Below are 15,438 nucleotides of genomic sequence, written 5' to 3'. Positions count from 1 at the left end.
TAAGGAAGAAGAAGAAAAAAGAAAGAAATCAAAGCAAAAGTGCAAGAAAAGAAAAAAGTTAGGAAAAAATAGAAAAGAAAAACAGAAAGAAGGGGCTTCCAATATTCTTCACAGCAGGTATAAATACAAATATATTTTAACCTCTCTCTCTAATGGTACATCATGTTACTCTTCTTTCTATAATCTATCCTGTCTAATCATCAAAATCATAAATCACAATTTCATTTTTTCATTTTTACGCAAAAAGTCCATAAGAGGCTTGCAGTCACCAATAAATGTAGATATTGTCCTTTCTCTAATCAAAGAAGTCAATTTACCCACTTCATCAAAATTTAACAACTTCACCAACCATTCCTTCATAGTGGGTAATGTCAAATCTTTCCATCTCTGTGCATATAGCAATCTTGCCATGGTATTCATATACTGAAATAATTTTCCATGGCTTTTTTCTAACGGTATGTCCATTAATTCTAAAAGGAAAAGTTCTGGTTTCAATTGAATCCTGATCTTTAAAATCCTCTGTATCAAAGTATGTATTTGAATCTGATTTTTTTTTTTAGCTTTTTTACATGTCCACCAAGCATGATAAAATGTCCTTTCATGATGTTCACATTTCCAAGAGGCACCTTGGTTAGTATCTACTAAGAGTTGTTTGCAAGACAGACTCATAAAAGATAGCACGCACTTGGTTTGATTTGGTTATTAGGACATCTATGTAGTAATCTGGGGATAAGAAAAGAGTGACATATTGGCCAAGCTTGTCCCTGAAAATTGACATTCTACAGCAATTTTCCTTTTATGAATGTGATGGTGAATTTGGGGGAAGGTTCCAATTTGAAGACTTGCTGACCTGCATGGCTAAGTGGGACGCATAATGCTAGACTAGATGGGAGTAGAATGCAGGAGTAGACATCATAGCAAATTTAGTTGTTTTGGACTTCTTACTGTCCCGAAATATGAATGGTATCTGATTGTCTTTCCCTGTTATGCAGGATTTGGAAAATAAGCCAAGAGAGAAAGGAAGAATAATGGAGAATCTCTGATCTGTTTGGTCCAATATTAAGAAAAAACAGAAAATACAAAAGATGAAAATACAGAAAACAATTCCTAAGCAGGTAATAACCCACCTTTTGCAGATGTCTTACTCATTTTCTTTGGTGTGATAAATATTTAAATATTAATAGTGGAAAGAGAGAGATCACCCAACCAAGGAAGCATTTGTGGAGATGAACATTTATTTGCAGGAACTGCACATCACCGTAGTATTCCTCTTTAGGAATAACACCTCAGAATATTTCTCATCAGGAAATGCTCTCTTTAGGATAAGATAGCCCTGAGTCATGTGCTGAGTAGTGTAGCTATATAATTTGATTAAATAGTAATGACAACAGCAGTAACTGTCCACAGCTGATTGGACTATATCCCTAACCTCTTGAAGAAAGGTTTAGAGAAATAAGTTTTAAACATGAAACACCTCAACCCATTTGCAGTCTTGAATTTCTAAACCCAGGTTCAGCTCTGAGCCTCGATCTCCTGCCATGCCTTGTTCTACTCTCCCCCTTATCATCCTCTCAGTGAGATTTGAAAGTTCTGCTTTCTGTGATTCTTCTTGCTGTTTTGGACTTTCTGCTTCCCCCTCCTGTGTCCCCCTTAGGATTATCTTTCACTTTCCTTCTTTAAGAACATGTGGTATTGTTTTTGTTCCTGTAGCAAAGAGACCTACATCTGGGTGTGGTATGCCACTATGCTTTCAACTGCACACAATTTACTTACCTGGTACTTTCTCATTGGCTCCTTTAAACTGGTGTGGAAACCACAAATCACCAGAAAAACAACAACAATTGAAAAGTTTCCTGGTCCTGAACATGATCACTCTAAAGTCATAAATGGCAGTTGAATTGGCCTAAATGGGTCAGATCTGGATAGATAAGTCCCTTCTTATGTGTACTGCATTGTCACCAGCTGCAGTATTTGGAACAGGATACCAGATAATGGAAAACCCTTTTAGGATCCATATTATCCATTGAAAAACAAGCTGTTACTTCATTTTGATTTTTGTACTTCAGTTCTCTCAAGTTGGAATTGAAAGGCAACAGCATGATAGTTAAGGCATTAATACCCCCATTTAGAAATTGCTGGTGAGGGGAAAGGTACTGAATCTTATAAGCAAGGTTAAAGTTACACAAAGGATCTGCAACTGATTAATGCCCTACTAATAGAATTTAAGACCAAATAACATTGATGCAGAAGACTGATTAATCAAATCTTTTGACATTGTTAATGTAAAAAAGCTTTTGCATAGGACTCTAAATTTGACTGAAGCCACAGAGTCCAAGAAAGGGAATATTTTAACTTTTTAACTTTTTTTCAATCTAAATGACACAATCATGTCTCCCCACTAACTCTCTAGGCCCTATTAGAAATCGATGCAGATGCAAATGAAACAATAGATTGGGTATTAGACAGAGGTAGTGGCACAGAAGACGCTCTAGCCCAAACCATCAGAAAGTGGAGTCCTTCACAACTGGTTTTTATGGCTGGCAATCCAAAAACATTGAGGTTCTATTCACATGACACTTTTATCTGTGGTTAACCATGGTCCATTCATTAAAATTTCTGGGCTTACATGGCAACTGAAGTATAACCAATATAGCTCAGGATGTGGTACATACATACCTATCATTTGACTTTTTTTCTAGAGTGAAATTAATGAGGAACTTCTCCCAGTGTTATATCTTGGCTTCATAACCCAAGCTAACTTGGCTTCATAACCCAAGCTAAGCCAAACGCGAAGTACTTTCCCTCTATATGGGAACATATGAGTATCTGTATATACGTATTCTCCATACTATGTGTGGAAACTGTAGTTAACTGCAGCACTTCATAGCTCAGGACTGGAATATAGCATGTCTTCAACTTATAGGCTGGAATTCACAACTGGACTATTATGGATTTCAACAACAGAACTACTATTCTACCCCATATATTTTTGTGCATATTAGGCTCACTCCATCAGATCCCTGATCTTGCTGTGCAAAATAGCAAACTCTGAAAGTGAGTTCTACGGACATTCATTTGCATATCCACATAGCTCTTTTAACAGTCATAGATCCTGATAGAGCAAGATCCATGATCCTAACAAGAACTGGTGTTCATGTTATTGCAGAAATAGCCACTATACAAATCGTGTTATTCTGCTCAGGGAGGGGGTGGGTAGGACTAGCACACAGAAGGATAGAGGCAGTGGGACAAGTAAGCATGACCCTGTTCTTCCTATGCTAAGGCAAATGTTGGAAAATTGTATAAAGATATCCCTGTATGAGTAAAATTAACTCACAGAGATATTCACTTTTCACCTGAGGAAGGCAAGAAGTTACAGCATTCATTCCTGTGTTTCCTTATGCAATTCTAAGCAATTGAATAGAAACACTGAAGTGATATATCATGCTGCAACCACATGCTTTGAGTCTGGGGAAAAAAGCAGGTTTTTGAAATATAGAGAATGAGGACCAGATAGACATTTCAGCTTTAGCTCTTAAGACAGATGTCAGTCCATCCATTAGGGAATCTGAAAAAGAGATCAAACAGCTCACAATGATGCTGTGTTAATGTTCTCACTAACAAATGAGGGCTGAGGTATATTTGTCTAGTTTCCAATATTCTAGAACCTAACCCTTTTTCCTGGCACTCAACCTGATTAATGAGATGATGTGTGTATCTAGCTTCCTTGAACCCCCTGCTGCTCCTGTTTCTTGACCTTGCCTATCTCAAAGGCTCACAGAATCTTTTCTGGCATGGAATGGAAATTATGGGAAGAAAATCTTCAACTATAAAATCTGTTAAATAAAAGATTTAAAAGGGGCAGATGTGTGTGTGGGGGCACTTATGGCCTCAGAGTGCATGGGCCTTCAAGCCTCTTCTTTTGGCATCAACAGGAACATCCTCTGACCACAGTAACTGAAAATCAGTGACATGTTTCCCCATCATTTTGATGTAGGAAACTCCAAGAACAGTCCAGCTTAACCCTGCCTACTGTCCAGCCCATCATGCTCTTCCCCCCACATTAGAGGTACAACCTTAGTCATCAAAGGTCCCTCACCTATACCCTCAACAAGAACTCTAGTGGCAATAACTGTTATTCTTGGGAACATGTGGGATACATTTAGCAGGACATCACTGCTAAAAAAAACAAAAAACAAAAAACAAAAAAGCAGGCCTGGCACAGTATGATGCATCTGTGTTTGTTTACTTTTTTTTTTTTAATTTAAATGTGTCCTTTATATACATTTTTCAGTGAAACATATTACTGGTGTTAGCAGAGGTGCTGTGGAAATTTAACATAGTAGCCAGATCCAGGTGCCTGGAGCAAATTGGAGCCCTGCTCTTGCCTAATAGGCTCACTAGGACCTACAGATGGATGATGTATCTTGGAGAAGACACCCAGTCCAAGTTGCTCTTGAGGTAGCCCTGGCTGCCCTAGATTAAAAGTGTAAAAACCAAACCACCTCTGTTCCAAGAAGCACTTTCTTTCAAAAACTATTCTGTATACGTAGATTTTTATCAGATGAAAAACCTGTAGGAAAGAGGAAACCACACACTAGGGTCAGTACTCAGGGCCAAAATAAGCATGCTAGCACCAGCCACATTTTGTTAAGACATCCCACACATAAATAACATGCTGGGGAAAATGGCGGCTGAGGTCCTTGAATGTAGAAAAGACAGTTGCCCTGACCTATCTACTTACCCCATTCAGAGAGAGAGAGAGAGAGAGAGAGAGAGAGAATAGTAGTTAAAGTGCCATGCTAGAAACTGAGAGACCATGAGTTCTAGTCCTGCCTTAGGCACAAAGCCAGCTGGGTGACCTTGAGCCAGTCACTCTGTCTCAGCCCTAGGAAGCAGGCAAGGGCAAACCATTTCTGAAATCTTGCCAAGAAAACTGCAGGGACTAGTCCAGGTAGTCGCCAGGAGTCAACACTGATTCAAAGGCACTTTATGTATGTACATATCCCCTTTTATACTAAACTCAGACCTTCTATTCTGCCTGTTTCGTATGCAAACAGAATAAATATACATGCAAAACAGGACTGCCACTAGCATATCTGATTTGGCACAAAAAACAATCTCTAGCTGGGAATACATATGACTATATTCTAGAAAGAAAAGAAAAAAAAAAGGAAAAAGGAAAGAGAAGAGAAGAGAAAAAGAACATTAAAATAAAGCATGTTTTCATAATGCTTTTATTTTTTCTTATAGTTAATACATTGAGTGTAAGTCTTAATATGATGTATGAGTTGCGTATGACAGTAAATTTCATTAGTGTCTATACTGAGATTTGTTAATGTCTTAGAAAAGGCACATTTATTCTATTTCAATATATGCTGAAGAAAAAGGGAGTAGGACATTTAGTACCTTTCACATAAAAGCTCCCATTTTTTGTGAATTTTCATCCCACGACCTTTTTAGTGGTATTTTTCAGTACTTTCAAGTTGCACAGAGAACACTGATTCTCCACACACACTATTTGAAAACATTATTTTAAGGACTTTCCCACAAATGGCAAAGAGTTGAATCTGAGGACTAGTGCTCAAAAACTTCCCGTATCTCCTGTTTTTGAACACTTCTACCATTCCATTATAAGGTTGTGTGATATGAGGGGGGAAATCCTATACAAAAAGAAAAACAAAGATTAGACTGGAGCTTTTCCAATAGTTTTCCTGCAGTCAGAATGATACTGATTCACTACAAATGTACTACATCTGTTGTGTGTAGTTGTGGGAGAATCCAGGGACATGTCTATTGTCTGCTTTTCATCCCTTTGTAGACACTTAGCACCACCGAAAAGCAAATACCTAAAGGCTTTTGCACGTATCATTCTGAGCCTTAAGCAAAGCCAATCACATTTGAGGCTGCTTCCAGCTAGATGACTCCTAGTAACTACCAGTCAAACTATTACTGTCCTGCTCTTCCATCTTTTCAATTCCTACAAAGTAGCCCAGTGTACTGAAAGGGGTCGCTGGGATGTTTGACAAGGCATGGGAATTGTTTATTACCCTCAATTTCCTCATGCCTTAAACATTCTTTCCACAGTATGTGCAGTCTTTCTCCCATCAGTCTGCCTGCTGGTTCTCTTATATTTTAGAAATATTCCCACTAAAAATGACCTTTGTACTCTTCTTAAGGACACTAAAATCTTGTAATCTCATGGAAAAAAGCCCTACAAAGAAAAGGCCAACTCAAAGTGCAATCAAGAAGTTTTAATATTTAAAAGATACAGACACACATATATACACACACAAACCATTGTTTGATGATTTGACTTGCCACAAAGCACCATAAATTCCACAGGCCTTCCTGTCTATGTTACCCCCAACATATCTCCCAGCAAAGTCAAATTATTTTTCAGTCAAATTTGGCATCAAAAGTTTCTTTAGCACCAAGAATTATAAGGGTTTTTATATAGCACCAAAAAGCAGGCCTACTGCCTCATAACAACTATGCACAGACTTTGTCCTTGTGCTTTAGATGCGGCTTCCCAGGAGAAGCACTTGAGGGAGTTCTGCTGAGGCAGGAATTGAGGCAAGGGCTCAAAGAGTTCAGGGCTCACATCTGGAAGCAATTCAGTGCTAGAAATTCTGGTTGTTCCCTCCGGAGACACAGGGACGCCATGTGTTGCAAACAGCCAACAGCTGGTTTTTTAACCACTACTTTGCAGAGAGAAGGAATTCAGTATGTTATGCAATCAGCTACAGCCTTCCCTGTATTACAAAAACAGGCACCCTGACACTTCCCACAGCCCCACCGTACAAGGTTACCCACCAGGTCAAAACAAAAATGCATGTCCTGTCCACCTCCATTTTTTTCTGAATAGACTGAGAAGCCTCTTGGTTTGAAATTACCTATTGTTGTACCATGCTTAGTTACCCGTGAGTGGAAGAGGCAGCAAATGCATAAGGCATGGTGTCTGTATATATTCACCATCCATACACAAAAGGTACTGTTAACATACAGTGCATCATGATATGAATTCTTTAGCATCTAAGTCACACTTTAAGAACTGCTCAGTGTTTTACTTAAAGCAGTCTTTCCCAAGCTGGTGCTCTCCAGATGTTTTGGACTACAACAGATGCATTAGGGGTTATCATCCTGCCTTATCTTCAAGGTACCAGGTTGGCAGAAGCTGATCTATAGTATCCTGACCACAACCCTATATGGTGGGTCAGCATTATAATTCCCATATATCAACTAAGCAGTGCTTAGGGGGGGAAAAAAAGAGCTCACCTTAACTATCTTATACATACCTAATTTTACGTTGTGTGAAGAGTGGAAATGGGGATGGGATAGGAAAAGAAATGTGCCTTTATATCCTCTTAAATGATTGTGATTTACCATGATATGATGATGTGAAAAATTCTGGATGGACACTTCTGGGTTGGAAGGTTAACTTCCAGAAAACTTCCAGACCACTCTCTGAATGACTAGATCGGTGGCATCCAGAGTTCTTCAGAAAGTTCCATTCCCCAAGCAGCATATTTTGCACTTATTTGATGGTGATTGTTGGGACAGCAGGGGAATGGAAAACCAGGGAAAATGGAGAATAAAATGCACTTTCCTGCTAGAGGGTATGCTGCATCTTGAACCGGAGTATTCCACTTTGCAGTATTTTTTTGCAGGTCTCATGTAAGAATCAGAAAGTAAAAGTTCCATCTAGAAACCTTCTTTCCTCTATGTTTTTCCATCCTTGGAGTAGCCTATTTCTTTTAGAGCTTTAGCAAGAGAACGCTAGCCTGGGCCCTTTTCTCTCCATATGTAGAAATGGCACTTGCTGCCCTCAATGAGAGAAGCTGATACGCAAGCCTTTGTATCTTTCTTTTGCTTATAATTCCTTGGGACCTTTTGCCCTTACAATGAATAGTTTACCCAGTGAACCAGTAGAGCTACACAGTGGCTTAGACTCGAAGGGAAGAGGTACTTCAGAGTATCTGGGGGCATCATATAGCACTTGTTGGAAATGCTTTAAAACAGCTGCATATTTTCCTAGGATCGCACAGCTGCAGCATGCTCTCTGGAAAAGATCTGTTTGCTTTAAGAAGTTGCTGCCAGGTGCTATGTATGCACGCTGCAAAGAATTTTCCCCCTTAGAATCTGAAGCACTGCCCAGCCTCAGTAACTAATTCTACTATGGGCTATAGGCCAGCTCACAGCGATACTAAAGGAAGCCCCACTGATTTTTTGCCCAACTCATGTCCTTTGAGTGACCTGCCTATGGGAAAATCTGAAATATCAATCTGTGTCAGCTGAATGAAAGTGGATTTGGTAATGGATTTATAGATTTGCTGCAATTCAATCAATTATAACACATGAATTCGGGCACCAGCATGGAACCTCTTTAGGAACCTTCTGATTTCTGGGAGAAATTAGAGGCATTACTTTTTAACCCTTTTGCTGTCTGAAGTAAATCCTAATGAGGACAATTCTGCATGTTTTTAACATGGTGACGGAAGAGATCCCTAAGTTATACAGTGTATAACAAGTGTACTAGACAGTTGTACAAATCACAGTTACATTTGCCAGCCCTGTATAACATTTACAAGTGTAAATTTTGTGAGGCCGACTGCAGCCTATCAACTACCACCAGGAACACTTTGCAAAAATAAGGGGGCTGTCATGCACTTGAAATGTCAAAATAATATATCTTGGCTGGCCTACATTTGGTTTGAGATCGATATGGAGGCTTAACTCACTTGAGACAACTCAAATCAAGGATTTTCTCTCATGTAAACAATCCAAATTAGAACATTCTGCTCAGGAAGAACCATGTCCAAACAAAGATGTTCACAAAATGATTCTGAGTTAGCAGATACAGAAATTTCATAAGACCACTTAAGATTTCCAGCCCATACCTTGCAGTTGCCATCTGCCATTGAGGATGACAAATAAATCAGCATGACTTTTCTGGAATTTTTTTGACCCAAGAGTACTATTTTTTCCAGTTGGCATTCTCAAAAGGAAAATGAAAAAAAAAAAAAGTTTTCTTCAGTGCTCTCTCTCTTTTCAGATCTTTTGGTCATTTTCTATATTATCTGCAGTAGTTCATAGGAAATCAAGAGGAAGTTTGGAGGATGAATTTGTGCTTTGGAGGAAAACAGCTATTCAAGACTGGGCTTGATCAAATAGCCACTGAAAGTGATGTAGACATCCACGTCATCACTGTAGATGGCATTGTCACGCTCTCGCTTGTAGAGACGCACCCAAACCTCATCATTCTCCCGCAGCTCCAGCATCAGACTCTGGCTTTGCATAATGCTGCGGTCACTGGGCTGAGCATAGAGAATGACCTCCTCTTGGTCATTCCGCATGACATGCATGTAGGTCTCCTTGAAATTCCAGGTGTGGACATTGAGACTGAAAAAATACAAGCCTGCCACATAGCAGTAGAACTTGCCCTTAAACATGTCAAAGTGGCTATAGAGGTTCACAAAGACAGTGTCAAAGATCAAAGCTTGGTAGCCTTCATTACTGTGGAGAGCCTTCTTCCGGCCCACTGAGAAAGCTGCATACTGGTGCTTGCAGGGATCTCCAGGTGCCCCCATTTGTCCCTTGCTGCCCTTTGGGCCCTGGGGTCCCTGATCACCGGGGGGTCCCTCTTTGCCCCATTTCCCAGGAACTCCAGGCTGTCCTTGATCTCCTTTTTCCCCTGTGGAAAGAGGGAGAGAAAGAAAGAAAGGGAGAAGCTGTGGAGGACAACCGCTGCTGGTGGGTGGCTTCAGAACCTTGCCTTACAGTGTATTTTCATGCATGTGTATCATCTCTGGCAACCACAATTATAGGGTAGTACAAAATTCCAGAAAGGGAGGTAGAACACAAGAAGTGAGGCAGGATGTGATGGAACACATGGCAACAGCTCTTTCCCGGAGGAGATGCTTGGATGACCCAGCTGGAGAAGGAGAGTTTTAAGTGAAAGCCATACCTAAGTAAAGTATACATGCCACACTTGTAGCAGCCTCTGCTTTATCTGTATTAAAACATGCATTAATTTTGGCTGAAGAAGTGGGTATGTTTTGGTCCTCATCTGTACTGATTCTAGGCATTTTTAACCAAATGGAGCCAATCCTGGGACTTTATAGCAGCCTTTTCCAACTTCTCACTGTCCAGATGTTTTAGACTATATTTCCCAACATCTTTCGCTAGTAAAGCCATGGAATATAAGACTAAAAGTTCAATGTGGTCCAGCATTCTTTCCCTAAAGAAGCATTTCCATGGTGTCTGACAGTTACTGGCTTGGGAAAGATGATTCCCATGTCTTCAGCACAATAATGTACATGGTGGTTTGCTAAGGTAAATAAACAAATCACAAGATCCTGCCAAGGAAGCTTCCAGTTTGATTCTAGGTACAGAGATGAAATGAGACGGAAACAGCGTGAAAGTAGCATGATTCAGAAAGTAACAGAGGACAAATACAAGCTTACCTTTCAGAATTGTGATGTTGATATATGGGCGAACTTCTGGCACTACAAATGGCAAAGAGTGAGGTCTATCTGCACCATGACCGGCTTTGGAGGACCCAGGGACGTCCAGGGAGTCACAGCATCTCTTGCAGCCATTCAAGCTGGTGGTGACTTCCTGTGGGCCAAGCTCCTCACTGGGAGCCCCAAGCACCACAAGTGGGAGCACGAGGAAGGCCAGGGGCATGCGGATTCGGATGGCTTCCATTGTGAACTGCAAGAGAGTTCAGTGAAAAGGAAAGGGAACCAGAATGGAGCCACTATGAAATGGCCAGGTACCTCATTTTCCTATAAGAACAAATCAGAAGTAATAAGGAAGGCAAGCAGGCAGAATCTTCTTGCCATTGATGTTTTACAGTGGCCAACTTCCTCCCAAAACAGCTGACTTAAAATCCATTAGTTCTGACATTCATCTCTGTCTAACACATGAGAAATAGTCTGTTATCCCACTTCAATATGTCAGTCAGCTCATCAAGGGGAAAATGTATTGTGCCAGACCCAGCAACTATTCTGTGAATGGCTATTATCTTTAGCGGTAACACACACTGTCTGCACTCTTTACATTTCATTTCCCTCTAATCTCTCCTTTTTATTATTTTTACTTCTCCAACCATTAGTAATTCTCCCTTGGGATAATACTCAATGCATCTATGAGTTCACAAATATTATACTTTAATAAATGTATTGACCCTGGAACTTATTTTGGCGAGGAAATAAAGGGCACATAAATTCCTTTTGTACAGATATTTTCTGCCTCCATTCTGCACAAGTTATTGAGTCATGATGGAAGGGAAAGTGGCTATTACTCAGTTGTACAATACAGATCACTAGGTGATCTATAAACAAATTATTTCTCATTGTGGGTGCAACTGATTTTAGAGCTGATCCCTATAGGTATCTGGGTCTTTTCCTTTTGAGTGGGAATAGAGATGTAAGATGAAAAAACTACATGGGTAAAAATAATCCTAGCATCTACACTAAAGATCCAGTACAAATCCTTACTCTATAACAGCTGCAGAACATCCTGATTTCCCTTGCCGTATCTAGCTTTGGTCCCACAATTGACCGTCTGTAAATAGTTAGCTTCAGAAACCCATAAAATGAGCAGTTATCATTTTTAGGTACAGAAACATTTAATTTTTCTTTTTTTTTCTAATTGAAAGTAAGCAGTCCCCTGAACTAAGCTCAACTCCTGGTAAATGCATAGATATCTCCATGTAGTTTTCTTGCAACTGCCTTCTCTGAGGATGGGGTTGGACTTTTGTGGAGGGGGGGGGGGTTGCCCAGAATCGCCTACGGCCTAGAGTTACTTACTTACTTTTTGTAGATCAGCCAAGATCACCTTGGTGCTGCTGCCCCCTAGTTCCTGTCAACAGTTTTTAATTTAGGCTGTCCTTAAATAATTAACTAGTTTAACTGTCCTTTACCCTCTCTTTAAGCAGGTACTTTCATTAAAGCCATGACAATATCTAGACAGTGATCTTTTCACTTTGATGACTTAAGCACTGCTATTTTTTTTTCAATTCTTTTGTTAAAATAATTGTCGTGGGAGGGAAGTTCTAGATGAAACAGCTGAACAGGAAGGTAACTAAAATATTGATCACTGGTGAAGGGGAGAAGATGGGAAAACAGTTGCCACTAATGTCCTTAAAACAACAACAATATTCCCTATCCTTAAATCAATAAGTCATTCTTTAAATTGAAATGATCATGTTATAAATGTTAAAAGCCTTTTGAAACAGAAGCAAAACCTTATTTGGAGCCATTTATCCTCAGGTAATCTCTGTCCTAAGTTGCAAGAACCTACTAAAGATGCAGTTTATTTGTTCAAATAGGGCTTATCCACATGGCCGCCTCGTTGTGACATTAGGATGATGGGCCACTTACTGTTTAGGGGCATTTCCCCAACCTGCAACCTTCATCTCACTGCAGCCCACTGGGGCATTAGGACATGAAGTACTGTTTTCCCTCTTGCAGCGACATAACACCTCCTATGTGGACATCAGAATTTGCATGGGGGAAGTGTGTTGCTCTAATAGATGAGATAGGTCTCCCATGGGCTCCCTTTCCTCACTCCTCTGGTGGCTGGGCCCTGACTTTGGTCATCATTCATAATTAGGCTGCCTGCTATATTCTGCAGGAACTACTGGTCTACTGACCTTCACAAGACTTTTGTTTTTTTTATTTTTGTCTATGTTTGTCTATTGACCATAGCTGCTCTTCCCTATATCATTTCCACATGATATATTCTACATATTCTTCAAATTCTATTGCAGTGTTTCTCAACCGCAGCAACTTAAAGATGTGTAGACTTCAGCTCCCAGAATTCCTCAGCCAGCATGCTTTACGATGTGTGGACTTGAAGTCCACACATCTTAACATTGCTGAGGTTGAGAAACACTGTTCTGCTGGAACTGTCAGCTTTCTGTTTTCATTCTGGACCACTCCCAGCTTCCAAGCATTCCCCCCTACACACACACACCCTGCACTGCCAAGTTGTGACTGAGGGGCGTCCCACTTGTATGATTTTGGTGCTTAACCAACGATATAATGCTACAACAGCTGGACTCAGTTTTGAGAGCTGCACAATGGGAACCCAAGTAACGGGGGGAGCCAAAATAACACGCCAGTGAAACCTTGTGGCTTGGACCAATTTGCTATTATTTTAAATCGCGATTTTGTTATTTTTGCTCGGGTAGGGATGCTGGAAGGAATTCTCACTCTAATCGTCTCTGTTTAGAAACCGACCGTCGAAGACGCTAAACAGTTGCCTTCTGCGCCGGAATGAAGCCAGTCACCCTCCCGCGGATCCCGCCCGACCCCAGCCTCGCGCGGCGCATCCCTCTTGGGACGTCTGTCGAGCGCTCCGGAAGGCAGAGCTATGCAAGCTTCGCCGAAGGGGCGGAGGTGGACTTGGCGGAGCCGCAGCACCGCGACGGGGGAGGGACGGAGGGACGCCGAAGCCGGGTGCGTCTGAATACTAGCTCGGCCGGAGTTCGGGAGTTTGCAAAATCGGGAGGGAAGGAAGGGGGGTTGCAGTCTGCAGAGAGGTCTGGCGCCCGCGGGCTCCCTCACTCAGTGCAGCACCCGGGAGGCTCACCCCAGTGGAGATGCGCGTCGCCGCAGGTCTTTGTAGAAGTCCTCGTTGCTCCTCCGCTCGCTGCTCAGTCCCTCCTGCGCATTGGCTGACCTCTGCTCGCGAAGCCGGCCTGGGGGTTTCTTTAGCTTCTTGCTGGCACACAGGCGCCTCAAACCGCCGGCTTGGGTTCCGAGCCCGCCGAAGAGCGTCTATGCCTTCCCTCGCTCCCTTCCCTTTTTCTCCTCTTCGGGCTCGGCAGGGTGTTAGGTTTCTGGAGCCGTTAACTCTTTCCTCGGCGATAGGAGCCGTTTTCTTCCCCCCTCTCTCCCAGCCTGGCCCAACTGCGCCTGCTCAGCCCCGTCCCCTTATTCTCCTTTGGGACCGGCCTGAACCCGAAGGAGAGGCGTCACGGAGAGCTCTTCGTTCCGGGAATGAGTCCTCCGTCATTAACTGGGACTTAGTCCCGAGTAGCGGAGCAGAGGATTGCAGCTGCCGTTTTCTGCAACCAAAGCAGCGAACGATTAGCGGAGTTTGGAACTGAAAAGAAGGCGAAGGGAGGTGTCTGATGCCACCTTGGGTCTGCAGACGGGTGGATAACAACTTCTCTAATCCTCAGCCAGTATAGATAATGTTCAGAGATTATGGGAGTGGTATCCAGAAGCATTTGAGGACCCAAAGTGGGGAAAGGGGTAACCACTTATTCATGTGCCCCATAGCAGCAGTGGGCACTGTGAAGCCCTGGGCTGCATGCCCTCCCCATCTGTTTCTTGCAGATCCCCCAAACCCTTGTGGTCATAGTTGCTGCAATTCAACCAGTCTGAGAAGAGAGAAACACATGAGAATTGTAGCGTAAGCTTTGAAATAAGCTTAGTTTTCTTTTCTTTTTTCTTAAGAAAAAGCCCTTTGCCCTTCTCCCACATATCCTTTTTCTCTTAAGAAAAAGAGAAGAAGACTTTTTCTCTTAAGTACCCCTCCCCCCAAAAACCAAAAAATCCTACCCAACTCTGCAACATAGAACACAGCCAATCAGCCATGCTAAAATGCTATCTCCCAATCCTTGAGCTGGCAGAAAAGTATGCTTCGAGGCCATGGCAGTGCTGACAAGAAGTACTACAACTGGCAGCACCCATAAGTCACCCACGGAGGAGGCAAAATGGGATAGCAAAATGTGCTGCTACCCCTAAACGTAATTAAAAAAGAAAGAAAAAGTCCCCCATGAAAAACCGCTTGTCAGCTGAAGCTTTGGAAAACCTGTAATGCACCCACTGGTGATAGGACCAGCAATCCACAGCTGGCAGAATCCAGCTCTCTTCCCTGTTTAAACTGACCTTCAGTGAGGTACACAATTAGCAGCAGAAGAGGAAAACACTACTTTAAAACTGGAACATCTAAAGATGATTTTAAGCAGCCTCAGCTGCGGGGTAGGGAGGAGACAAAGTCAACATTTGACTTTAGCATTGTGAAATGGCATTATGGGGGCATGTTTCTACTCTGATTAGAGGGATGCCAGGTTGAACGCACAGACTTTCCCACTGGGATCTTTGCCCTTCTCCCACATATCCTTTGGTTTCCAAACCTATCCTAATACACACTGCTGAATCGAATATATAGACTTCTCTTGCTTACTGTTGGGTTCTCATCCTTTTCCTCTGCTGCCTTCTCTATATGCCAGCTTTTATTCTGATGGCATTATGTGGCTCCAGTGGTCAAGGGCTGGCTGGGAATGCTGGGCATTATTATTCTACCTCATGGGTTTGGAAAGACTGGTATGTAAATCTATACTTGAATTGAGAGAAATCTTGGCTGCTGAAGTGATGGTAAGATTCCCTGTTCCCATCTTCATTGCCCTGATGCTCT

General features: G+C 41.9%; 1 protein-coding gene across 1 annotated transcript; it reads right to left on the bottom strand.

The window, feature by feature from the left end:
• Positions 1 to 6,209: 6,209 nt before the first annotated feature.
• On the bottom strand, positions 6,210 to 13,914 carry C1QTNF6 (C1q and TNF related 6). The gene is made up of 3 exons (XM_007421013.3): positions 13,603 to 13,914; positions 10,467 to 10,716; positions 6,210 to 9,694 (listed from the first exon to the last, which is right to left on the bottom strand). The coding sequence occupies exons 2-3, from the start codon at positions 10,708 to 10,710 to the stop codon at positions 9,147 to 9,149; spliced, it is 792 nt and encodes a 263-aa protein (XP_007421075.1). The 5' UTR covers positions 10,711 to 10,716; positions 13,603 to 13,914; the 3' UTR covers positions 6,210 to 9,146.
• Between the last annotated feature and the right edge of the window lie 1,524 nt (positions 13,915 to 15,438).

The sequence above is a fragment of the Python bivittatus genome, unplaced genomic scaffold (genome assembly GCF_059951505.1).
Source record: "Python bivittatus isolate LINGU-HERP-01145 unplaced genomic scaffold, Pbiv_v1 ctg000330_np1212, whole genome shotgun sequence".
NCBI classification, from domain to species: Eukaryota; Metazoa; Chordata; class Lepidosauria; order Squamata; family Pythonidae; genus Python; species Python bivittatus.
This window is presented reverse-complemented; position numbering and strand designations above follow the sequence as displayed.

Bases quoted from the DNA above. Each gene is read 5' to 3' on its own strand.
- C1QTNF6 (XM_007421013.3), bottom strand. From the start codon at position 10,710: ATGGAAGCCATCCGAATCCGCATGCCCCTGGCCTTCCTCGTGCTCCCA. The intron at 9,695-10,466 runs GTAAGCTTGTAT...CTCTTTCCACAG, and splicing joins CAACATCACAATTCTGAAAG to GGGAAAAAGGAGATCAAGGA.